The sequence below is a fragment of the Myotis nattereri genome (genome assembly GCF_964212035.1).
Source record: "Myotis nattereri genome assembly, chromosome: 1".
In the NCBI taxonomy this organism is placed as follows: domain Eukaryota; kingdom Metazoa; phylum Chordata; class Mammalia; order Chiroptera; family Vespertilionidae; genus Myotis; species Myotis nattereri.
Window position 1 is genome coordinate 51,100,104 of NC_138075.1, and position 25,232 is coordinate 51,125,335.

General features: G+C 45.5%; 1 protein-coding gene across 4 annotated transcripts in view; it reads left to right on the plus strand.

Annotated features, from left to right (window-relative positions):
- The window catches only part of ANXA2 (annexin A2), a 45,391-nt gene that overhangs the window by 9,522 nt on the left and 10,637 nt on the right, over positions 1 to 25,232 (plus strand). For all 4 annotated transcript variants that reach the window (XM_081094781.1, XM_081094780.1, XM_081094782.1 and 1 more), the window contains 4 exons: positions 4,313 to 4,371; positions 7,825 to 7,924; positions 21,081 to 21,175; positions 24,397 to 24,510. In XM_081094781.1, coding sequence (XP_080950907.1) covers positions 4,324 to 4,371; positions 7,825 to 7,924; positions 21,081 to 21,175; positions 24,397 to 24,510 — 357 coding nt within the window. In that variant the 5' untranslated portion in view covers positions 4,313 to 4,323. The remainder of the gene's footprint in view (positions 1 to 4,312; positions 4,372 to 7,824; positions 7,925 to 21,080; positions 21,176 to 24,396; positions 24,511 to 25,232) is intronic.

Consider the following 25,232-nt stretch of genomic DNA (forward strand, 5'->3'; position numbering starts at 1 on the left):
ATGGGGGGAACAGGCATCGAGGCGCCATGGATTAAAGGAGCACAGTGTGTCTGCTGAGAAGCAAGTCCACTTTTCCTGGGGAGTGGACAGAGGGTGCTGAGGCTGGGTTCCCGTGCCAATCTTTTTTTTTTCATTTTAGGTTTTTAATGAAAGTTGTATATACTATTACTTTATTCCTGCATCTTCTCAATTTTTTTTCCTTGTATTTGCCCTTTTCTTTCCTACTTGGTGAGATTTGGTTTTATATCCAAAGACCTTTTTGCGGTCTTTGTCCAGCTTCAGTCTGGTGATGACCACCTCGCTGGGGCGAACGCCCACATGCGCAGTTGCACCCTTAGCTTCCTCCCGCGGCACTCGTTCAGTGTGAGTGACGTATTTCTTCCTGTAAACCTGCGCTACTTTGCCAATTTGCTGCCCTTTGTCATGTCCTCGGACAACCTGAACGTCATCATCCTTTCGGATGGGCATGCATGGAACACTGTACTTCTCAGCTCTTTGGAAAGAGAAGATGCAGTCTTCCCGCTGGCACTGCTACGGTGGCCACAAAAGGGACCCGTGTGAATCTTTGAGGGCTACACTGAGCCAGAGTGAGAGGCCGCCACTGAAGGATGGGTTTTGAACACGATCAACTAGAGGACCTGAATGGGTAGTGGCACGTAGGGCTGATGGGATGGAAGGGCAGCACAGCTTGTGCACAGTAAAACAGGGAGGAAGTTTCTGGGGCTTTTAAACATCCCTGTTTTCTGTCTCTCCTCAGTGTGTTGTGGCTGTGGGAGGAGAGTGGACCTGAGTGGAGAGTGTATACCAGCCTGTCTTTGATTTGTACAGTCCTGAGGGGGGCCCATGCAGAACATGGCTAAGCAGCTGCCTGCAAAGCCAGGGCTCCGTAACAATGCACTGTGCCTCTGTGGTGGAGATTTCTTAAACAGTAGAGCCAATGGGAGGTGCCTGGTTTAATGAATAAATGGGATTTAGTCCCCACTTCCCTGTAAGCAGAAGCAGCTCTGTTTGCATCTCTGACTTAATGGTTCCCTGTGTGTTTGGCATTTTTATTTCTTAGGTGTATACAGTGGGGACTGGACTTCTGCAAGGCAGGTGGCAGGAGCCTACCCGTCGCTGTAGACCTAGTCCGCTTCTGGGGGAGCCCCAGGGGGGATAGCCAAGGCCGGCTGCGAGCTGCAGTGTCCTGGGGGTTTCTCTCTGCTTTGGTGATTCTCAGGCAGAAGGATACTGATGAGACCCTGTGGAACATTTCTTGGCCCAAGTTGGAATTGGAGATTTCTGGAGCGGACTCAAACTCGTTTGTCTTACGAGGAATCTCAAACTTAGTCTTTAACTGACCCAGCCACTCCAAAGGTTTTGGGCACTGCAGGACCCTCTAGACCAGTGGTCGGCAAACTGCAGCTCGCGAGCCACATGCGGCTCTTTGGCCCCTTGAGTGTGGCTCTTCCACAAAATACCGACTTCTGTGCACAGGCCATGAAGTTTCAATCGCACTGTATGTGTTTCAGTCACACTGTACGTGTGCGCCCGCACGTGGTATTTTGTGGAAGAGCCACACTCAAGGGGCCAAAGAGCCGCATGTGGCTCGAGAGCTGCAGTTTGCCAACCACTGCTCTAGACCAGTGATATCCAGTAGAAATAGAATGTGGGCATATGCTAGTGTAAATTTCCCGGTAGACACAGTAAAGAAAAAGTAAACGAAATAGGTAAAATGGTCTAATTGTCACTCAGCGGTTGAGTGTTGACCTATGAACCAGAAGGTCACTGTTCCATTCCCGGCCAGGGCACATGCTCGGGTTGTGGGCTCAATCCCCAGCAGGGGACATGCAGGAGGCAGCTGATCAATGATTTCTACCTTTGATGTTTCTAGCTCTCTCCCTTTCTTTTCCTCTCTGAAATCTATAAAAATATATTTTAAAAAAAGAAATAGGTAAAATGGAATTTAAATCGTTTTTTTTTATTTAACCCAGTATACCCACCACTTCATAACTATAATATCTAATCAATGTAAATTATTGAGAGATTGTTACATTCTTTTTCTCGTACCGCGTCTCCCGAAGCTGATGTGCCCTCGACGCTTACAACACCTCTCCCTTTGCACTGGACACTTGCCAAGTGCTTGGCAGCCACAGGTGGCTGGTGGCTACTGATTGGAAAGTCCACCTACAGAGCAAGACTTTTTGAGAAGAAGAAGAAAAAAGAGACTTTCTTTTTCAGGGCAGTGTAAGGTTCCCAGAAAAACTGAGTGGAAAGTCAGAGCTCCCATATATTCCCAGCCTCACACGTGCGCAACCTCCCCACTACCAACAGCCCCGCCTGAGGGGTACATTGGCTACCGCTGATGAGCCTGCACTGACGCATCACTACCGGTCACAGTCCAGAGTTCACCTGAGGGCTCATTCTCGGTGCTACACATTCGATGGGTGTGGACAGAAGTGTGATGACGTGTACCCACTATTCCCGGGACACACACAATAGTTGTATGGCCCTAAAATCCTCTTTGCTCTGCCTGTACATCCCTGCTTCCGTCCCCGCTAATCCCTGACTGCTGCTGATCCTTTTATTGTCTCCATAGTGTTGCTTTTTCCAAAATGTCATAGAGTTGGAATCATATCGTATGTAGCCTTTTCAGATTGGTTTCTCTTGCTTAATAATGTGCATTTAAGGTTCCTCCATGCCTGTTCCTAGCTTGATAGCTAATTTTTTTTCAGCCCTGAATATTACTCATTGTCTGCATGTGCCACAGTTTATTTACAGAGGAAGACTTTTTGCAAATCAGGATTATACCCCAGCTCTGGGATATTTGGGGGGTGGGTGTCTGAGAGTTATGGGAGTGGGAGGGATTAGAATAGCTGTGCTTTTCTTTTTTTGCTGTGCTTAAAAATTGTCTGTGAGATTCAGAAGAGAGAGGAGTGGTCTAGGAGCGAGATTGGGATGAAAACCTTGCAGAAGCCCAGCCGGTGTGTCTCAGTGGTTGAGCGTCCCCCTATGAACCAGAAGGTCACGGTTCGATTCCAGGTCAGGGCATATGCCTGGGTTTCGGGCTTGATCCCCAGTGTGGGGCCTGTAGGAAGTAGCTTATCAATGATTCTCTCTCATCATTGGTGTTTTTATCTCTTTCTCCCTCTTCCGTCCTCTCTGGAATCAATTAAAAAATATTTTTTTAAAAAGAAAACCTTGCAGAAATATACCCATAACCGCAAATAATGGAGAATCCCCTCCTCTTACATTCCCTTGCCTCCACCCCACAGGGAGCCTGGAATTGGCTTAGTTCAAAGCCTTCTGATAAGTTAGCAAGTGTCTATGTCAGTACTCCCTCAAGCCAGTTTTATGAAAATATTTAGACTAAGCAAACTGTTGGAAGAGAATAGAAAGCTGAATTTGCATGGACACAATTTCCTTGGTCAAAGAATATTAAGAAGAAGAAAAAAACCAAAGCAGGAGATGCTGCAATCCAAATGTCATTCCCACTATTTCGGATGCAGCTCTGCTCTATTTCCTTTATTTGGGGGATGCTGCTGCCTTGGCTCAGTTGAGATAAATTTAATGCCCGCCAAGCACTTTTTATTGGCGGGGGTTGGCGTATCGATTCCGAGAATTGTGTGATTGCAAAGCTGGAAAGCAATCCATCAGACGATAGTGGCATAGCCCCATTAAATGTATTAACTGGAAGATGACTTCATTTCAGCCATTTTGAATGTTAAATGCAAGGATCAGTCTTTTATGGAATGAGATAATGCCAGGAAATCTACCCACTGTCTTTCTCATTAACAGTTTGATATCTCCTAAGCATCGGTGAGCTAAGAAAGTCATTAGGGATCATAGTAAAGGCTTCCATTTAGGAAGGAGTCAGCCTAGAAATGCTACTGATTTCAGTCCACACCCATAGTTTTCAGGTCCCTTTCAATAGGTCAGATGACTGGTGAGGAATAACAGAAGCATGGCTGGTTTGACAAGCTTATCACTTTGTGGGAGAGGTGGGAGGCTCGGTGTTATCCTGTTGGAACAAGTGGCATTAGCCTCGGGGGGCATTTTGGTTTCGTGTTCACAAATCCGTCTCCCCAGGGTCTGTTCACACAGGGCAAGGGGGGACTGGCCAACTCAGCAGCCCATCCCAAACCTCAGCAAACCTTCGCCAAGCTTTAATTTTCCCAATCATGAGATGGAAATTGCATATATTGGTAAAAATTACTCTAATATCCTCAGATGAAATGGTCCGAGAAGTGGAGATTAGTGTAATGAATCGCTGTGCTTCGGGGAAAGGAAAGCCTCTCTCCTAAAGACTTCTTGTTGTATTTTTTTTTCCCAGCTTCTTTCAAAATGTCTACTGTTCATGAAATTCTGTGCAAGCTCAGCTTGGAGGGTGAGGTAAGTATATCATTTTCACTTGGTGTCATTTTTGCAAATTGTACATCTCTCTGGATAATACTATTCCCTTTTCTTGTGCATCTAAGAAAATGGGACAAAATTTAGACAATCACTCCCCATCCTGGTTCTCCGTTCTCCCCCAATCCATTGGTTGCTTCCCCAGTGAGGGAAGCAATCAATCGATGTGTCTCTCTCATGTCGATGCCTCTCTCTCTCTCTCTCTCTCTCTCTCCCCTCCCCCCCGCCCCCATCCCTTCTACTCTTTCTAAAAATCACTGTAAAAAATATCCTCGGGTGAGGATTAACAACAACAGAAAAGACCCTGAGGGTTCGGGACTTGTAAGTGTCCAGAAAGTAATTCCACACAAGAACTTACACCTTTAAAAAAAATTATTTTAATACCTGGGAAAGCTTTTCTCCTAAAAAGCTAGGATGTTTGTTCTTTTTTTTTTTTTTTTTTTTAAATAAAAATTAAATAATGAACCTACTGTGATTCATCATGTTTCCTTTTTTGCTTTGGCTATCACGGAGCTCAGAATTATTTTTAATTGTCTTTCCCAGGAAATATGTGAACCTATAATTCTGGTGCATTTGCTTCTCTGTTTTATATTAAAATTTGTTACACTACATGTGAGATTATATTATTGCAAACACTTTTAGGATCAAGTAGAATATAATTATGAAAATGTAACATATCTAGAACATACATCGTTTTTAAAAAATATATATTTTATTGATTTTTTTTTACAGAGAGGAAGGGAGAGGGATAGAGAGTTAGGAACATAGATAAGAGAAAAACATCGATCAACTGCCTCCTGCACACTCCCTACTGGGTATGTGCCTGCAACCAAGGTACATGCCCTTGCCTGGAATCGATCCTGGGACCCTTCAGTCCACAGGCCGACGCTCTATCCACTGAGCCAAACCGGCTAGGGCCATCATACATTTTTTAGGTCATCTTGACTGAAATGGCTTTTACAAAAACCCAGCAGTGAGTGACACCGGTTGTAGGCATGTCTTGGGAGAATTTTCACGATATGCTCTCAATTAAATGAAAGTACCCAGAAGCACTCGCCATGGGTCGACCGCAGCTTGGAGCATGTGGGTACAGAACCCTCTATTGTCTGTGGTGCTTGACATCAAAATGTTCAGATGGACGGTGTCCATGCAAGCACAGGTGTTACGGTGTGGAGAGCCTATACGGACTTCTAACCTTCCCTTTTGGAACTGGTGCCCACTGCTGTTGGCAACAGTACAAACTGCGCGTTGAGGTCCAGGCAGGTCCAGGAGCTGAGTGATTCCTTTCTTTAATGGACCCGATCATTATATCGTCTTTAGAATCAGGCTTCCTGACAGGGCCTTTCGAGCAGCCTCTGAGGTCACTGCACTCCAGTGTGATGCGCTTCTCCGTCTGGGGAGATGGGCCTGCAATAGAAAATGCCATGTTTTCTCTAGCGTTTTGAGGGAGGATCACTTTTGCCTCAATAATTTGATTTTCAGATGAGTGAATTTACAGGTAACAGGTTTAGTTATCCATTTAATTTTGTTTCCATGGATACTATAAAATTATGCCAAACGTTGCCCTTCTCGTGTTTGGGAGTAGGATGAGAGAGCACGTTGTAACAGAAGCCACACATGATGTGGCTCAGTGACCAGACCATCTGCTTTGTAAACCATGGATGGCACTGCCATTACATAGGGAGATATTTTTCCTTAGATTTCCACCCACACTTTGCAGCCACCACGGCAGAGATAGCTTTTCAAAAGAGCACGTTGTTCTTGCCTTTCCCTGAGTGTGTGCTCGGTTCCCATTGAGTTCATCTTACTGGAAAGTTTAAGGCGTGAAATGAGATGGAAAACACCAGGGTAGTTCATTGTGTTCCTGAGTTATACATATGAACTGGACTTCCTGCTCGGCCAGGAGAGTGACAAGCGCATTGTGAGACGTTTTGTCCAATTGTGAACCTAGATTTCTGGCTTGTCCTGGGACACGCATTCAAGAGGATGGACTCTTAGTTGCTTCCCTGTGTAAGCTCCCTGCTAACACAACCAAGTGGTGGGAGAGGGAGCTGGTGCCCATAACGTAATGTCTGTGGGTGGAGAGGTCAGTCGGGGCACCTTAGTCTCTGCCTCTTTCCAGGAACCCAGCCAACACAGAGTCACATATTATGATGGGTTTTATGTACTGGGGGAGGCGGGGGTGGTTCAGGATGGGGAACCCTGGCACTGAAAGTGGGATAGTTGTGGGTGGCTGTGCCGGCCATCAGCCAACCAAAACCACATTGTCCGTCCTCTTGTCTGTCCTTTGTGCTGGGGGAAGGAGCAGGGAGGAGGAGAGATGCAGGAGCTTCAAGGGGAGGCAAGCTGACCCTGTGGGAAGGAGCAGGTTGTTGCCCTCACCTCGGTCTCAGGTGGGGTGGGGTTGGTCCATCCCATCAGGAAGGCTGATGGGCTTTGAAAAACATTGCAACCATACCCTCTTCCTTTGAAATGTTTTTCAATGTCCATTACCCCACGTAGCTCAGTGATTGTCATTGACCTATGAACCGGGAGGTCACGCTTCGATTCCTGGTCAGGGCACATGCCCAGATTGTGGGCTCGATCCCCAGTAGGGGTCTTGCAGGAGGCAGCTGATCAATGATGTTTTTCTCTCTCTCTCTTTCTCTCTCTCTCTCTCTCTCCCCCTTTCCTTTCCTCTCTCCCTGAAATCAATAAAAATAAAATTTAAAAAAAGATGGCTGTTTAAAAAAAAGGCAATAAGGAAAAAAAATACTAGTTAGAGTGGTAGGCGGGGGAGATAGTGATAATACAGCAGAGGGAGGGGACAGAGAGGAGAGGGAAGAGCAGGAGGAACTGGGCCCACATGAAGGAGGATGTAGCCACGTGGCCTGACCACCTTGGTTGGTGTCACAGCGGTGGCCCAAGTGGAGGGAGCTTCCTCACTTTAAGAGGCAAGCAGGCCGGCGTTTTGCATTTGCTTTTAAACGCATCATGAGCTCAGCCAACAGGCCCAAGTGGAAATTCATGAGCCTGTCACAAAAAGTTGGCAGAACACACTTGCTATTCAGGCATTTTCACATTCTCCGTTTGTTTTGAATTGTTGCCAGCCTAGTGTGAATGCTCTTTCAAACCTCCCCAAATCCACAGGTGCTTTCGAATGCCCAGCTTTGTGTTGCCTGCTTTTGAGCATGCACTAAAGTAAGAAAAGTGGACATACAGACAGCACATTTCTAAACTCACCGGGCCTTTGAGGAAGAATTCTCACAGGAAACAGCGCAGTTCCTTATCTTATATTTGGTGGCTTGTTCATACTTAAGTGGTTCTCTAGTCTAAGAATGATTGGAATTGTTAAAAGAAACAATAGGAAAAATAAATCTATTGTAGAAATCGATGTTTCAACGAGAGGATCTTCAATGTGCATGATGTGGTTGCCTGTTTGTCTTTTGCCCTTAGCACTCCACACCCGTAAGTGCGTATGGGTCGGTCAAAGCCTACCCCAACTTCGATGCTGACCGGGATGCTTTGAACATCGAAACGGCCATCAAGACCAAAGGTAGGCATTTGTAGTTGTCTCCTCATCCTGCCTCGAATCTCCATACATTGGGCATTCGCAGTTGTCTTAATGGAGCAGATTCAACCCTGCCTTACCCCACACCTGCTTGTTTTCATCCCTCCCTCCTTTTCTGCCTCTTCCCTCCTCAATTTGGAGAGAAGATCTAAAACATGAGAACATAGTTTAACCAAATAGCATAGCAACATGGAAATCGGCCCAGGCTGAGAGCAGCCAGGACCTGGTCCCCCGGGTGTGTGTTTGGAGCCCTGCCCTTCCCTCTGAGGCTGCAGTGCCTCTCCTGTCAAGGAAGAAGTTGGTCTTGGTGATCCCTAAGGGCCTTTCTTTTTGTCCTGATTCCCCTTGAATTTCATTATGTTTGTTGGCAAAATGCTGGGAAAATTTTACTGCTTTGCTCTTAGATTGATCTAATGAGAGAAAAATTCAGACTTTTTTTTTGTGTGTGACCCCACAAGTCACGCCACTCCTTAGGTCTGGAGCTGGAATTGGAAGAATTGTTGGAATGAGTATGTTTCCTCGAGTTTCAGGATGAGTAAGAGGACCAGGAGGCTAAAAGCCTCCCTATCTAACTCCCGCAGATAAAGCCCTGGATTGGATAGAATTGAGCAAGAGTGTGTTCAAGTCATCACGCTGTTCTCTGTGTCCACAAGAGTAAATGTTCTGACTTTGGGGCTCATGTTAATGAAGCACGTATCTTTGGGGTTTCCCCATCCCCGGAATCCCGGGAACCATGGTGATCATTGTGGTGATGCTGTGATTTCACCACTCGTTTCCCCTTCTGGACTTCCTCTTCACTGTGAGGATTCTTTACATGCTGTGGTTTTAACACAGGGTGGGGAACATCCAGCCCAAGGCTCATATAAGGCTTGCAAAATCATTTGGTCTGGCCCTTCCAATGCATTAATTAAATGTGTGACCAATTGTAGCTAATGTTTAAGTTAATAATTTTTTATGGCCCAAGAATGACGTTATAAATATCCAAATGGCTCTTGGCAGATAAAAGGTTCCCCACCCCTGTTAACAGGACCTAGGGCTTTGTTTCATTTGCCTCAGAGCAGCCTTGCGTTCCAGGGGGACGCTGTGGGCACTTCCCAGAATGGCTGCCTGGATCACGAAAGGGAGAATAAGGAAGCGTCCGGATTTGACCTTTAAAAAGTCTTCTTTTTTTGGTGTTTGTAAATGACTGTACTTGTCAAAGGCCAGGTTGGGAAGTCAGGAAGTCACTAATCAGAAAATAAACTAATATCTGCAGGGTTTATCTCAGTACAGTCAGTACTACTCAGTGGAGTGGAGTGGATAAGAGTGTGTGTGATCATGGGTTCAGATCTCGGCTCTGCCACTAATTCACTAGCTATGTGACTGGAAAATTACTTAACTTCCTTAAGCCTCAGTGTTTTTACTAGTAAGTAGGACTCATCAAAGCTCCCACCTCACAGGGCTATTGTGAAGTACCACTTAGCATCTTTGCTTAGTGCCAGGCGTTTTCACATTGCTCAAAATAGTTTCCCTTAACACACACACACACACACACACACACACACACACACACACTCCACTTTCCTAAAGCTCAGCCTGTCTCGTTAGTATTTGGGTGTGTCTACATTCCTGGGACTTCCCATCATGCCATCGTGGGAACACACTCCAGGTTCAACAGTTAAACTCATCTGACGAAGTTGGTGTCTTTTACCAGCTGGAGACAAAGACGGCTTTTATCCCTGCGTGAGAAAGCTTTTAGCACACTGGAATGTTAAGATTGCGCAAAGGAGCTCTGGTAACGGCTGAAACTCCCATGGCAATAAAAATACCTTCAGGCCCTTTCTAAGTCAATAGAAAAAGACTGTAGTTTCTAAGCAGAAACGCCTGCAAGGCTGAGATTTGGATTCCTGCTTTCTCGCTTGGTCACAAGCAGCTGACATCATCATTATCCCAGTTACAGCTATTTATTGAGTTTATTGATGCTCCTTATGGGCACGCATTGCACCAAGCACTTTTGGAACTCTCATCTTAGGTGGACTTCAGATTCACCCTCTGATGTAGTGCGTGGGGGACATTGAGGATTAACATGCTGTAGGTCTCTTGGCCTTGGTTCAAACGGGTTTGAACAGAGTTCTGGCCAGCCCCAGGCTATGTGCCTGAGCATCCCGACACAACACCAACCTGCCAGGACTGGACTCTTTTCTTTGCTGAGGGAGTGTCAGCCACAGAACACGGGATTCTATTGTTATCAGACTCCTGTCATGTTTGTGGTCCTGCTTTAGGTTCCTCTATTCTTCTCTTTCAGACTTAAAGCCTAATGAGTTCTTTTAGGAACTAATTTTTTTATTTTTGGTGCCTAATGATTTTACAGCATAATTAAATTGTCTTGAGTTGTCAGTTGGTCCTTTAAAATAATTTCTGGATTGTCAGTATGTTTAAAATCTTAAATCCGTCTAGGCAACTATTGAGAAGGAAGACTATGATATGCATATAGAGCTCAGTGTACCAATCATGTGAGTGTCAGTATTGGTTATGATAGTGAAAAACCCAGCTAGCTTCTAGCTGGGGGGTGACTTAGTAAATGGTGGTAACTCACGCTATATGACATAGAATGTCTGTAGAATATTACAGAGACCGGAAAATAAAGTTTCTGAACAATTTTTAACGTTTTTATTTGATGTAGTTTACATGCCATACAACTCGCCTATGTGAAATGTACAATTCACTATTTTTTTGTGTATTCTTGGATTTGTACAGTCATCACCATAGTTTTCCAACACTCATTTTAATATGTATTCACCATAACTGTGACAGTTGCATTAAAAAAGAACAAAAGAGAGTGTGTACAGTATGATTACACCACTACTTTTTTATGTCAAAAAGGAAAAAGGCATTATTAACTGATATATGGAGTTATGGGTAATTGATCCTTTTCCTTCCTTGTGCTTTCAATATATTCTGTATTTTTAAAATTGTCTATGATGACATATTTACCGTCATAATGGAAGGCAATACATTTAATTACGAGCTAAAATGAAGTTATTCTTCAGGAGGGTAAAATCCCTTTTGTTCCTTTTCCTTCCCTTTGATATTTTTAGATAACTAACACCACTTAACGAACGAGCTAATTAAGATCTTAACCCTCCCTTTTAGAATGCCTTCTCCCTTCAGTGTAATTAAGAAGCTGTGCCACACCTTGCCCCCACTCCCTCCTCAAACGCTTTATGGGGAGGACAGCATGCTAAGTAATTGGTGTTTCCTTGACATGAAACGAAGGGTAAACCTCAAATGCTGATACAAACAAAAGCGAGAGGACAGTGAAAAGGAAAGATGACTATGAGGGCCTTCTCTCCTAGAAAGGGTGCCCCAAGGGTGTGTGCACACGTGTGTGCCAAGTGCAGAGCATGCTGGGAGGAGCCTGCTCCACCTGACACAAAGTCTACTTCCTTGTTGTGTGAGCAGTCACCTGTGGCGGAGGGTTAATCAGTTGCTGTTAAACACAAGGACTGCAAACCCTGAGCAGGCCTGGAGTGGGGAGGATGACCAGCAGGAGTCGGCCTGGGTGAGATCTGTGGGCTGGCACGGCCCGGACTGGTCAGAAGGTCCCAAAGCAGCTCTTCCCCATCTCCCCCCTCCACCTTTCTCATCTCTCTCCGGGCCTGGTGTGGCGTCTGCCCTTTTAATGGGCCTCCTTGCCTCACCTGTTGCAGGTTTGCTCCTGTCTTCATTTCTAGGTTGCTCGGTGCCCCAAACAGAGCCTTTGCTCTGATAGGAGCAAGCCACCCCCTTCTAGAGCAGCGATTGTCAACCTTTCTCAACTCGTGGCACACATGAAGTAATGACTACAACTCTGCAGCACGCCACAAATGCATTTTTGCCAGCCTGACTTTAAAAGTATAATTTTGATTCACTCACACTGGACAGCTATTGTCATTTTCTTATTTGACCATCTAAGGGAAAAGAGGCCAATGTCTCTGACGAAATAGTCAGGTTTTGCATGTTTTAAAAATCCTTGTGGCGCACCAGCGTGCCTCGGCACCCCAATTAAAAACCTCTGTTCTAGAGGGAGCATGAGCCCACTCCTGACGTCCAGCTGGCTGCCCCTCACCCCTCAGCCCCAGTCGAGACACAGCCTCTTTCCCAAGCTGTCTTTGAGGAGGAGGCAGAATCCATCATTTCTTGGTCTGTCTCATAATATTTTCTCTGCTCTTACACAGCTCCTGTCACATTGTGTTGTCATTACTTACATATGGATTTATCTCTCCCACCAGACTGTCAGCTCCTTGAGGGCAAGGACTTTATTTCACTAATTGTATTTAATCTTATTTACGCAGCCCTCGGGACTGTGTGAGAAGGTATACATTTCACCCGAATAGTCTAGTGCACACAGACACAGAGCACACAGTGAGTGCAGGGAGTGGGGCACAGGCTAGCAGGTAAGGTAGCAAAGAACAGTTTCAGAATCCGGACAGCAGCCGACGAGGGTACCAGTCCCCTAGTGAGCTTTGATCTGTTTTCACAAAGTGAATTTAGCTCACTCCCCTAAACCTGCTTTGTTTCTAGTTTGACGGGGTCTCAGTAGTTCGTGGGTATGTTACCTACACCCACTGCACGGTTACTTGGTGTTATGCTCTGGCTTGAGGTAGACTGTACAATTACTTACCTTAGTTTAATGTCTAGTTAGAAACTGAATAAAGCTCTGCATAAGTAGTAATATTGCTTAATTAACAAGAGGTTTCGGAGACTTAAATCTGTAGGAGTCTCATGGTCTAGATTGGCCTTGGGTTAAATATATACTGTGGCGTGTACAACACAGCTGTGAATGGTTTACCATATGGGTCCAAATAACTAGAAAGGAAAGTCAGCTAAATGAGAAAAGGATGAATCTAGACTACATCAAATAGATTGTAATTAGAGGCAGCACAACCCCGGAGTTAGTGTAAGTGCCAATAAACTGGTACAGCTTGGGTCTCTCTCTCTCTGGAAGGGGGGTAATGAGTTGCCCTGTTATTATTGCCAGTTTTGATTTCAGCAGTATTTGTGTTCTCCGGAAGGAATGCAAAAGCGGGTATGTTCTTCCCCCTTCTCAAAAGCATAAGTATAGAAGCGTAACTGCAGCAAGTTTTTGCACATTTTTTCTTGTTTGAGAAGTGGAACCATTTAAGATTTATTTCCGGCGTGGCCAAAGCACCAGCAGCCCGTGCCAATGGAGAGCAAGGCAGGGCACGTGCTCTCGGGCTCACCAGCACACCGAGGCATATGCATTGAGTTGAGAGAGCTATTGGGCCGGTACTCTCTCTAGAAGATGCCAGGAGGCTGAGTGGCCCTGAAAAGTAGCTTCTCTTCTCAGAGGCGGGTAGGAGGTGAGGGCCCAGACCAGCAAGACCCCCGACGTCAGAGTGAGAGTGTCCTTGTGAGAAAGGCCTTGTGACTCCCGTTGCCCAGGGTGTCTCATGCTCCAGGAGGGAGCATTCCTGCAGCTGAGGCCTTGCCTTGTACGAATTTACTTTCGATGGAGTTCCGCTCTTACAACACTGCTGGGAACAAAGAGGGCCAATGCTGAGTCACAGCCACCTTAGAGCACAGGTTTTCTGATTTTCTGAGTTCTGTCTGCAGAGGACGGGGGTGGGGCGCAGAGCCCAAGCGGAGCTAAGATGCTGGTCAACATGGCTGGAGGATCTGTGCTCCCTTCCTAAGTGGTAGTTCTCAAGGATTGTTGCCTGCCTCTCCCTGAGGAAATCCAACTACCACGTCACCCAGGGATGATGGGAGGATCCAGGTCCCTCCCTCCCTCCCTCCCTTCCTCCCTCCCTCCCTTCTTCCTTTCCTTCCTTCCTTCCTTCCTCCCTCCCTTCTTCCCTTCCTTCCTTCCTTCCTTCCTTCCTTCCTTCCTTCCTTCCTTCCTTCCTTTTCTTTCTTTTTCTTCTTAAGGTTGATAATCTGGAACATGGGGGAAAAAATGAAAGAAGGGACAGAGTCAGGGAGCTAGCCTGATCGATCAGCCTAGGAGGAGAGCTTTTCTATGTTAACTTTTGGGTTTAGTTCAAATCTGTAGAGTCTGGGCAATATTTCTAGGATAGTGTGTAATGGGTTGAAGTGTTCCGCTTACGGTTGAGCTCCCAGGGGCCCCAGATTCTTACCTGGTGTCAGTGCTAAGTCAATAAACAGTCAGTTCACTGTGGGGTGAGTTCAGGGTAGAAATGTTAGGCCCTCTTGCATCTGTCCAGATTTTTAATTTTCTGTCCCCAGAGGCTGGCAGAGTAGCAGGCACAGAATGGTGCTGGCACTGTATGTATAGCCCTTCATTTGCGAGTCTATTTGATTTGAATCCTGAGTGCTGGCCTGCTTTGTTTTTTTCTCCTGGTCCTGTAGAGCAAGCATGTCAAACTCCAAGGCTAACACGACCAAATAAACGAGGCATGCGGCCTGTGGGCCGCAAGTTTGACATGCTTGCTATAGCGTATTTTAGACATACTATTTTGCATGGAAAGCAGACAGGGGTCTAGATTAAGTATCCAGTGGGATTACCAAATCTAAGTATTTAAATCTTTCAAAGGGACTCAAATGAGGAGAGACCAGAGTAGAATGGAAATAGAAATCTGATTTCTGGCCTAAGCCTTCTTGGGGACTTAGCTAAATGACGCTTTCCCTGAGTGGGACCAGGTCCCCTGGCTGTGCCGGACTTGGGAGAGGGGCCGAGCGTCCCGGTCTCCTCCCACCCTGTGCAGTGCTTGTTTTCTGTCCCATCTCTCAGGCAACTGCCAGAGTTATCATGAAACTGGACTCGCTGCCCTAGTTTTTCATAGACCAAAACTGAATATAGGCAGGAGCCAAGCCTGCAGTCAAGAAGCTGAGTGGAGAAGGCAGTAGACACGCTCCCAATCATTAATCCAGCGGGTCCTTGCTGCGTCCCCATGGATTAAAATTTCTCGTGATCTTTGTGTTACCAGGTGAGAAACTGAGGCATAGGGAATTCTGAGACCATAAGTTCTGAGTCCCACCTCCCTACCAGAGCGCGGCATCTGCTGCCTCCACATACACCTTTTCATCTGTTACCCACCTGGACGTCTGGCTCCTGGTGAGCCTCTCTGGAGAGAGAATGCTCACTTCTGCTGAGTGATCCCGAGAGGTAACTTTGAGAGCAGGAATTCTGGCCAGACAGCTGGCTGATGGCCGGGAGGATACTTTTGGGCAACAGTGTGTGTGTATGTGTGTGTGTGTGATTTGTTGCCTCTTTCCCACTGAGTTATTAATGACTGTCTTCAGAAGAAAGTCTTCTAGCTCTTTGTTGAAAAAAACACACAACCCAGCTGGGTGGTCTCTCCAGTGGCGTGCATGGTTACTTAGTGGGGCAAATCACTGTCTACTGGTTATCAAATGTGCTCATTTTTATGTTCTAAATAAGCTCAGTTCTGTAGATATATAGACACATTACTATCCCAAATCATTTTTAGGAACTGTGGGGGGGCTGGGGCAGAGTGTGGTATAAAGAAGTATCAGTATAATTTTTAAGAGGTACAAACATGCCCTGGCTGGGTCTCAGTTGGTTGGGCATCTTCCTGTGCACCAGGAGGTCACCGGTTCGATTCCAGTTAGGGCACATGTCCAGGTTGTGGGCTCAATTCCCTAGTAGGAGGTATGCAGGAGGCAGCCAATCCATGTTTCTCTCTCCCTCTCCTTTCCCCTTTCTCTAAAATCAATGAAAAAAAATTTTTTTGAAGGTACAAACAGGATTCATAAATATAGGATGATGATCACATGTCAAATATTTATTTAACTCAGATAAGGCTGGTTCATGGGGAACCTGAGAGACTGGGTGTTTATAGGTGTTGAGTACAGAATGTTGGGGGAAGATTGCTGGGCTGGGTACCAGACCATTCACGTCCTGCAGGGCAAGTGAGTGGGAGCACGCACCTGCGGGGTCTTGAATGGGCCTCTTGGCCACACTGGGAGGACTTGCTGTCTTCCTTTTGCCTTACTTCCAAGTTTGGATAATTTTCTGTAACAGGAGGCAAGATAGCCCAATTCAGTGAGCCTGGGTCTTTAACCCAGCTTTGAATCCCAGCTGTGCTGTGTGACCTTGGGGAGCCCCTGCCTTCTCTGAGCGTTGCTTGCGCTCGGGGTAAAATGGGATTGACATTATCGCCCACCTCGCCTGGATGTGGTGAAATCACATGACAGAATTACGTAAAGCACCTAGCAAAATGCCTGGCATGCTGTAGGTACTCAGTGAATGGTTTGCTACGATAATAAATAAAATGTGTCCACACCTGTGTAGATGTGGCCCTCTCCTCTCTCGGTGGCCTGCCTGCGACCTGTTGTAAAGATGATTTCTTCTGAGGTTTGATACCGATATGCCCAGTCATCTAGGCCAAGTTTTTGCCGGGATGTAGATAAGGAGAGGATCTGGGCAGTTTTCCCTCAGTTCCTAATCAGTCAGTCCTCCCCCGAGAGTCTCCGAGCCTTTCATCAAACAAACGAGATCCATTTTCTTTGTGCAGTCAGTGTGTCTTGGCAGATGTGAGTCAGCATCCTGTTCAGAACGGCCTCTTGGTTCCTTGCCCATGGACAATAAAGACATTTTCCATGGGTGCCAGATGCCGAACTGACTTGGGGTTCCACCCGCAGAGAGGAGGAGGAAGCTCCGGGAGGCTGATTTTGTGGTTTGGGATTCAACCATTATTTTAGACTGCAAGTGTTCTTTATGTTTTAAAAATACAGCGGTGGTTTAAGGAACCCACCGCCCCAGACTCCTCTGCTTGAGCCCCGCCGTCCGCAGCACCTCCCTGTGGCCTCACTTGATTGAGGCTGACTGGCCCTTGGGACAGTGACTGGCCTTTCTGATGCCCAGCTCAGAGGGTTGGAAACAGTTTAGTTAACCGATGAGGACAGCCGACCATTTTCATTCAAGGGATAAATGCTTAGAGATTTCATGGTACTATTTCCCATGAGGAGCCAAGAAAGTTTGCCTTAGGTCCTCACCAATCTTGAAACTCCTAACCTCTATTAGTTTTGCAAATAAATTTCTAAAAATCTGCCTGGATCACAGGATTTCTGTGTTCTCACCCACGTTCTGTAGGACCCCCCCCCCCCCCAACTCACTGTTTCCCAGTGTGCGCCTTTGCTTAGAGTACTTTGTGACCTTCCACATCAAACACAAATACAGTGGGATAGGAAAGAAACATTATCCGGGTTTGTTGTTTTTTCCTTATGTTTTTGCCTGAGCCACACAGTTTTGTTTAGATCCTGGGCCCTTCCACCCAGCAAACACTTCCCTACACCCTGGAACGTGAGCCATCTAAATAAAAAGTACAAATGCAGAGAGGCCGAGCCTCGTCCCCCAGGCATCTGCGCCTGGGTTGCATTAGTTAAAGCTTTCCCAGCGGACTGCACCCTGTCCATTGTGGACGATGATTGTGCTGATGTAGGGAGCGGAGTGTTCAGTCCTCATCCTTCAGCTGCATCCTGGGCAGGAATGGTGAGTAACCGGATGACCCTTGCAGCTTCCACCTGGACTGGACTGTTTTCCGCAGGAATAAACTGCCTCACCCATCATGATGGCAGGTCAGGAGGAAGCAGCAGTGCTCTGAAGATAAGATGCTTAAGTTCCACAAGCAGATACGCGTATTCTGGTCCTGACCCAGGACTTGCCTGGAGTGGCTTCGAGTGGGCAACTGATCGTGGGCTCCATGGTTCTTTGATCCTTCCAGCTCAGTTTGAAACGTGCAGACAGTGGTATGGCAGAAATAGCTGACGTAGGTGAGGTGCTCAGAAGGGGGAGTGGGCTTCCACTTGGAGAAATATCTTCCGTTTAATTCCTCTGCGTTAGCGTTTTTGTCAAGCGTCGGAGTGTTCCCTGGTAAGGCGTCCCCGCTTGTCAGAGGCTGCATCGCAGCAGGCTGTGTGCTTGGTAAATAATTTAGGTAAAATGCATTTAGATTTCTTCAGACCACAGCAGCGGCTGCCTCCTAGGTGAGACTCAGGTTAACTACCCAGGCTCTTCATGGGGATTTCCAGTAATTGGATTGAGTTCCGACTCACTGAGCCAGTGCTATGAACTGAAAAGCAAAAATCTGGTTGACTTAAGAGCATGACTGCGCTGCGATCTGTGTGGTAGACTCTTTGCGGGTGTTATTTCTTCCCTGGGTTGTTGGGACAGAGGTACACATTTCTTTCCCTAAAATTGTAGGCGACCCCGCACCTGGCAGAAGCGGTTGGTGGAAGTGTACTTGCGATCTTGTACATGGGCAGATTTCTAAAGAGCTTCCAGTCTGCGCCCGATGCTCAGCCGTCTCCCGTGGTGATTCTTAAATAATCCCCAGGGAGGTGGCTGAAATGCTGCTTCCTGGGTCCAGAGTCCCAGAGAGGCTTTAATCAGTAGATCTCAGGTGGGGCCCAGGGCACTGTGTTTTTAGTAAGTGCTCCCGGTGATCCTAATTCAGGTGGGCCTGGGCCACATTCTGACACAAACCTAACCGCATTTGTTCCCAAGGGACGATCGTTTTTTATGGATCTGTGTTCTTGGTATGTGTTCAGGTCAGCAGCCCCAAATTGATTTCAGGAGCTATTAGAATTGAGGTTAGAGGATACAACTGTATTTTGCTGCTGTTCTCCTGCATTTTCAGACTTGGGTAAGAAAGTTAAGTATAAAGCAAAAAACAAAGAAACATGTACATAATGAGTGGTTTTCCTAATTTAGAGTTAGAACCACAGAATAGAGACAGAGCCTGCTGGCCAGGGAGCACCTGTGTGTGGTTAGGCATGCATGCAAGTGTACATGCCCAGACACACATCGCTAAAGTAGGCCCTGACTTCAACGAGTCTTTGGATAACTCTACCCTGCCCATACCTAATTGAAACTAAATATATGGAAGCTCGATTCTGTCAGTGTTTCGTGGAAGCAGAACTGGAGGTCATTGTTCAAGCCCCTTACCTGTGCAGGTGTGGAAACTGAGACCCACGGAGGGCAGATGTTCATACAGGTGACATGTGCACAGCTGAGCCTCAATCTCTGAGTTCACTGTATTCATCTATCGACTAGGAAGAGAAATAGCTCTCCCCACTGTGTGATTACATAAGACAGTTGTTAGGATGTTTTAGAAACCAGAGAGAATTACATAGATCGGGCTCCTAATTATTTTGCACATTGGGTTTTATTAACTAATGTATTTTGAACCATTCCAGGAGTCTGTTGAAGTGAAATCACTAGTTGGTGTTAGAATGCATGTCACTCACAGTGTATTAAAAAAAACCTTTTATGCTCATTACGGTGAACTTTGAAGTACATATATAATGAAAAGAAAGAGAACTTTAAATTATCCATAATTCCATCACTCATATGACACTATTAAAATTTTGATATAAAAGCTTTTAGATATTTTCTTATACATGCAATATGTATCTTACTAAAATTGGGTTATACTGGGTATACTGTTTTACAACCTGTTTTTTCATTTTATACTTCACAATATATTGTGAGTATTTTCACATGTCAATTAATATTTTATTTATTTATTTATTTTTTAAATATTTTTATTGATTTCAGAGAGGAAGGGAGAGGGATAGAGAGATAGAAACATCAATGATGAGAGAGAATCATTGATTGGTTGCCTCCTGCACACCCCACACTGGGGATCGAGCCTGCAACACTCTCATGTGCTCTTGGCTGGAATTGAACCTGGGACCCTTTAGTCCACAGGCTAGCGCTCTATCCACTGAGCCAAACCAGCTAGGGCTCAATTAATATTTTATGGCATCATTTTAATGTAGTATCCCCCTATATGAACAAAAAAACATTTACTTAATCTGTCTCTTAATGGACATAGGTTTTTCCTCCTTTGATTTTTTGATATTATACACAATGCTGAAGTAAGCATCTTTGGAACTGAACCTCCCATACAGCAGTTGGGTTTCTATGTTGACACTGGATATTCCAAAAAACCAGAGCTAATGTAATAGATGCTGCAGTTAACATACTGACTCACTTATGGTATGAGCTCACTTTTATTTTTATTCCAAGAAATTCTAACTTTCTGCTTTTTGACCGTTCTAACATGCTTGAGAGTTGAGGGGACCTCTGTCAGTCTGCTCATGGACTGCCTCAGAGCATCCCAGTTCTGACCTTCCTGATGCTTTGGGACTCTTGGCTACCTCTAGGCCAGGCTGCTTTCAGTTCACATGTGACCTTGTGGGCATAGTTGCTCTGCTCTCTCACCCAAGAAGTACCTGTGCAGTTATGGCAAAGACTCCATTAAACAAAGTTCATATTCAGTTAAGAGAGAGACCTTTCGCTCTCTGAATTCTTAAAATTGTGCTTTCTGAAGGTAAATGGCCTGTTAGGAGTATTTCTGACATTGAATGGGAAACTTTCAGACACCAGAAGGCATTGCTTATCTGTGTAAATACACATGTTCCAATTAAAATAGGCACTAAAATATTTTGGTGGCACTTCAGAACTCCCAATTTAGATTTAATTTAGATTAAAACACTTATTCTTTTTAATAAAGTTATAAAATTGATTATTAAAATTGCCTATTGAAGATGAAAAGCAGTGGAACATTTATTTTCCTTACAAAACAATTTAGTCTTCAATAGTATGATTGTATTAATCAATTATGCTATTAAAATACAACTGCCATATTAAATATGACTCATTTGTCATGACAGTTCCTATAATTATAGAAATTATACCTAGCTGATTATATAGTCATATTCCTGCAATAAATATAAATAATTGTCTCTATTAATTTGGTTCCCAGTTACTGTCTATTAAATCCTCATTTAAATGGCAATTTGGGGACCTTCATTTAAAATCCTCCTACATCTTTGTGTTCCATCTGACTGCCAAAACCCCACAAATGCACCTCCTACTGTTGATTCCAGAAACCTATTTATGAATTAAACCGTTTTTTAAAAAATAAAAATATTTAAATGGTCCATTTAGGCTTGAGGTTTGAAGTATTCAGGAAAAAAATGAAAAGGGGGTATACATATTGGGTGGAGGGTCCTGGCAAAAAGAGAGAGAACAAATTTTGATGTCCTGGCATTTTTGTTTGGAAAAGAGGATGTAAGTTTTTATTTTAAAAACTCTATTTAAAAGCTTCTATATAAGCCCAGAGGACTAGAGTGTGTTGTTAACGCTTCACAACTTGTATGTCCATAGGGGTGGATGAGGTCACCATCGTCAACATTTTGACCAACCGCAGCAATGAGCAGAGACAGGATATTGCCTTCGCCTACCAGAGAAGGACCAAAAAGGTACGGACAGTTTGGGGGATGGAGGGCATTCCTTGTTGAATTTCTTTTTAAAATCATGTTTGCAGCCATTGCTTTTTCTTTTCGTGAATTCTGGCTTGTACCAGCAAGAGCCTTCTGGAACCCTTGGGGATCCGAGGTTTCCCTCTTACATCCTTGCAAGAGTCACAGCGTGCATACACGTGGCCCTGGAGTGCGTGGAGCCTTTACCCAGGGTGTGTGGAGGGGCCGCTCTGGGAATAGAAAGTCAGAAAGCAACTGGGAGTAACCACAGCAGGTGCCACGTACTGAATGCCTATGTCGTGCCAGGCATGTCGTTCTCCACATATAGCAGCGACTCGTTCCATCTTTATGACGTCTGTGGGCTCTTGATAAGATGTTTTTTAATTTATCTTTGGACACTAGCCTCCACCAAGCATTGATCCCGAGCCGTTCCTCTTGTGTTTTAAAAACAACAACACTTGCATTGCAAGAGCTTTGCAGCGAGCGGGCTTCGTGGTTCAGTCGGTGTCCCGGGCTATCTTCAGCAGGCCGTGTTCCCACTCCGTAAAGGTCTTCGTGTGCTTTCTCTCCTGCTTGCCCACTAGTGATTAAAGAACAACCCGGGCTTATTCATCCTTTATTTTGTCACAGTGTTAGGAAATTTTATTTTTAAGGATGGGCTGCTTTATTTTTAACTTCTTGCTATTAAAAGCTTTTGATTTATTCTGGGATGGTGCAGTGAGCGTGGCTTCCTGCGGCTTCTGTTTGACTTACGGCTTTCACTCGCGGCCAAGTGGAGCTGAGCCGGGTGCATTCTGGGAGACATTTCTGCCCTCGGGGTTGACATGACCACCAGGGTTCCGGGAGGTGCAGGTCAAGCCAAGTTACTGCTTCAACCCCCACCTCCTGAACCAGTCAGAAAAGACATACACAGGAAGGTATCGCTTCTTTCATCTCATGTGCTTTAAAATTCTTCTCCCGATAGACTTATAGTGATCTTTTGCACTGAGGCACGAGGGGAGCGTATCATTTCTCCAGTTTCCCAATGGGATCTGTGAGCTGGAATGAGTTTTGGTTGGCATAGAAGGCCCACCTCTTTGGACAGTGTGCCTATAACTGCTCCTCAGCTGTCACCCACAGGGTGGGGTCTTGGAACACACATAGGGGTGCACGGAAATATAGAAGCCTGGGTCTTGATTTTAAGTTAGATGGAGGACAAAGCTCTCCATGCCCTGTTGGAGGGAAGAGATGACCAGAATCACGATGGGTTCACTGGCCTCCCCAGCTTTTCTGTGTGCTGGGGGCAGCTCGCTGTCCTGCTGCTGCTTGGTGCTTCTCAGCCCTGGGCTAAGAAGAATGCCATCTTTTAATATATATATGTATGTGTGTGTGTATATATATATATATATATATATATATATATATATATATATATATATTATTGATTTTTTTTTTTTTACAGAGAGGAAGGGAGAGGGATAGAGAGTTAGAAACATCAATCAGCTGCCTCCTGCACACTCCCTATTGGGGATGTGCCCGCAACCAAGGTACATGCCCTTGGCCAGAATTGAACCCGGGACCCTTGAGTCCGCATGCTGATGCTCTATCCACTGAGCCAAACTAGTTAGGGTAAGAATGCCCATCTTTTACAGAAGAATGCATAAACTGCTTGTAGTTTCTGAAGGAAACTCTGGACGCAGAACCTCATGGTTTTGAGGGAGTTGTTTGCATAAGGAGAAAGCTCTGTCTTGCAGATGACTTTAGGGCTAGGGGTTGAGGCTGCTGAGGTGATAAATTTGAGCAACATGGGTGGAGCTGGTAGGAGTGAACAGCAGCTGGGAGAGAGGGCTGGTTTTGTGTTGCTTTCTGGCTCAAGTAGATCCAGATGCCAGGTTTCTCCGTATAGGGAAAGATTATGTTTTATTTACCAGACATTTCTGGAGTTTCTGTTATTGTAGAGCCTTGTGCTAGACATTAGGAGCAGAGGAAGCTGAGCACTCATGGGTGTTTATAATGGAAGCAGAAGACGTCAGTAGGTCCACAAATGCTATTTGAGGTTTGAACAGAGAACAGGTAGAGAGAGGGGAGTGGCAAGGGTAGGCTAAGTTTGGAATTACCTAACCTCAAAGTTCCAAGTTGGAAAATTGGTGCTATAATTGGAAGGTGTTGCTTTTAATGTCCCCTCCTACGTGCCGGCGGGCAGCGGGAGAAGGTCGGTGTTGGAAGGGTGGGGCCAGATCACTTCTAGGATGATCCATCTCAGTTCTCAACCTCTGTGAATGACGTGAGAAGATTCTCTCATCACCGCTTAGCGCCCACAAGCACCTCTAGGGTCTGGACCCTGTAGATGCCATGGGGTGCAGTTGGCAAGCAGGAGAGAAAGGAAGAAGGAAGAGAAGAGGAGGGGAAAAGGGAAAGGAGGAGAAAATAATTAAAACAGCAGAGTGCGTTGCCACCCAGTGCTCATGATTTGTAGGAAACGTGATCCCAAGGAAGCCTCGTTAAGAGCAGCATTGAATTTTGGGGTATCTGTCTGCATCCATGGGTGCCACTGACTCATGACTTAAAATCTGTGTTAATGTGACAGTGGAACCCTTGAGAAATAGCATGCAGTGGGGAAGTCAGAGAGGTCATCGGGGCTTTAGTCTCCATCGTCACTACCAACCCATCCCCATGTGGCACGAACACACCGGCATTTTCTTGGTCTTGGGTGAGGTGTTCTGCACAGGAAGGCTTCATGAGCCCCTTTCAGCCACGGTCCCTTCTGGATACATTCAGGAGCTACCCTTGGCACAGCTGTACCAACACCTTTCACAGGACAGTATCCGCAGGTCACGACGTCCCTGCTCTCCACTCACACCAGCTCCTTCTTGGCAGAGGCCCTGACCCCAGAAAGTGCCCGTCTTCCGCCGGCTCTGGCCACGTGCGGGTGTATTGGACACTGCTCTCCCACTCGTCGCTTCCTGAGGAATTGCATCCTGCTCTGGTTTCCTTGCAATGCCTGGGCGAGGAGGCAACATCAGCTTGGGTTTGAAGGGGTTTTGTCAGGGGAAGGTCTTGAGCCTTTGGTTTCTGATACCGGCATCTGTTGAAGGGCCTGCAGCTGAGGGATCGTTTGATCCAAGACCCTGAATAGTCACAGAATCACAACCTGCTTCCCAAACACATCCCTCTTTGGTTTTCCGCAAGCTTGAAGTGAATATTGGTTACCAACCATGATTTCCATGTTTTTTTCCCTGAAGGAACTTGCGTCAGCACTCAAGTCAGCCTTGTCCGGCCACCTGGAGACCGTGATTCTGGGCCTCTTGAAAACACCTGCTCAGTACGATGCTTCCGAGCTGAAGGCCTCCATGAAGGTAGGCACGTGTGGGGTGCAATCTCGGCCGAGTCTGCCGTTAATATTTGTGAATTACAGCTTTCTGAGTATAAGTGGGTGATTTTCGGTTTTGTTGAATTCTCATTTGGAACCATCTTTTTTTTTTAATGAACTGAAGTCTTAAGATTTGTACCAAAAATATTTCAATTACTTTTTTTTTTAAGCCTGTAAAGAAATTTCATGATGCTGAGAAGTCAGTTACCAGCTGCTACTGCTTGGCACCTGGGCAATTGAAATACCATTTGGAAAAACTACTTCCTTGATTACACTTCCTCCTTGGAAAAGATTTGTTGTGATATTTGAGGCAAAAGTAAAACTCAGAGCTTTTGTTAAGTGATGCTCGCAAATTCTGCCCATGTTCTTGGGTGTTTCTTTTCCTGACCTCCTTATCAATCCTATTGTTTAATTCAAATTCGGGCAAAATCAGAACATCACAGTGCATATAAAGAGTGATTTCAGATTGTGAGTGATACCTGTGTTTCGTTCAAAGTATTGTAGCACATATTTCCTCTTGTTTTTCTTTTCAAAGTTATTTTTGAACATGGAATTTTAGTTTAAGTTACAGCGTCAGAATCCCAGTTTGGAAACACCCTGAATTTTGTGTGCACCTAAAACATCAAGCAGTATACAGATGTAACAGATGCATACACATAAATGCATGTTCCCGCAAAGCACAAAACGACCCTTTCATAGTGTGCGGCT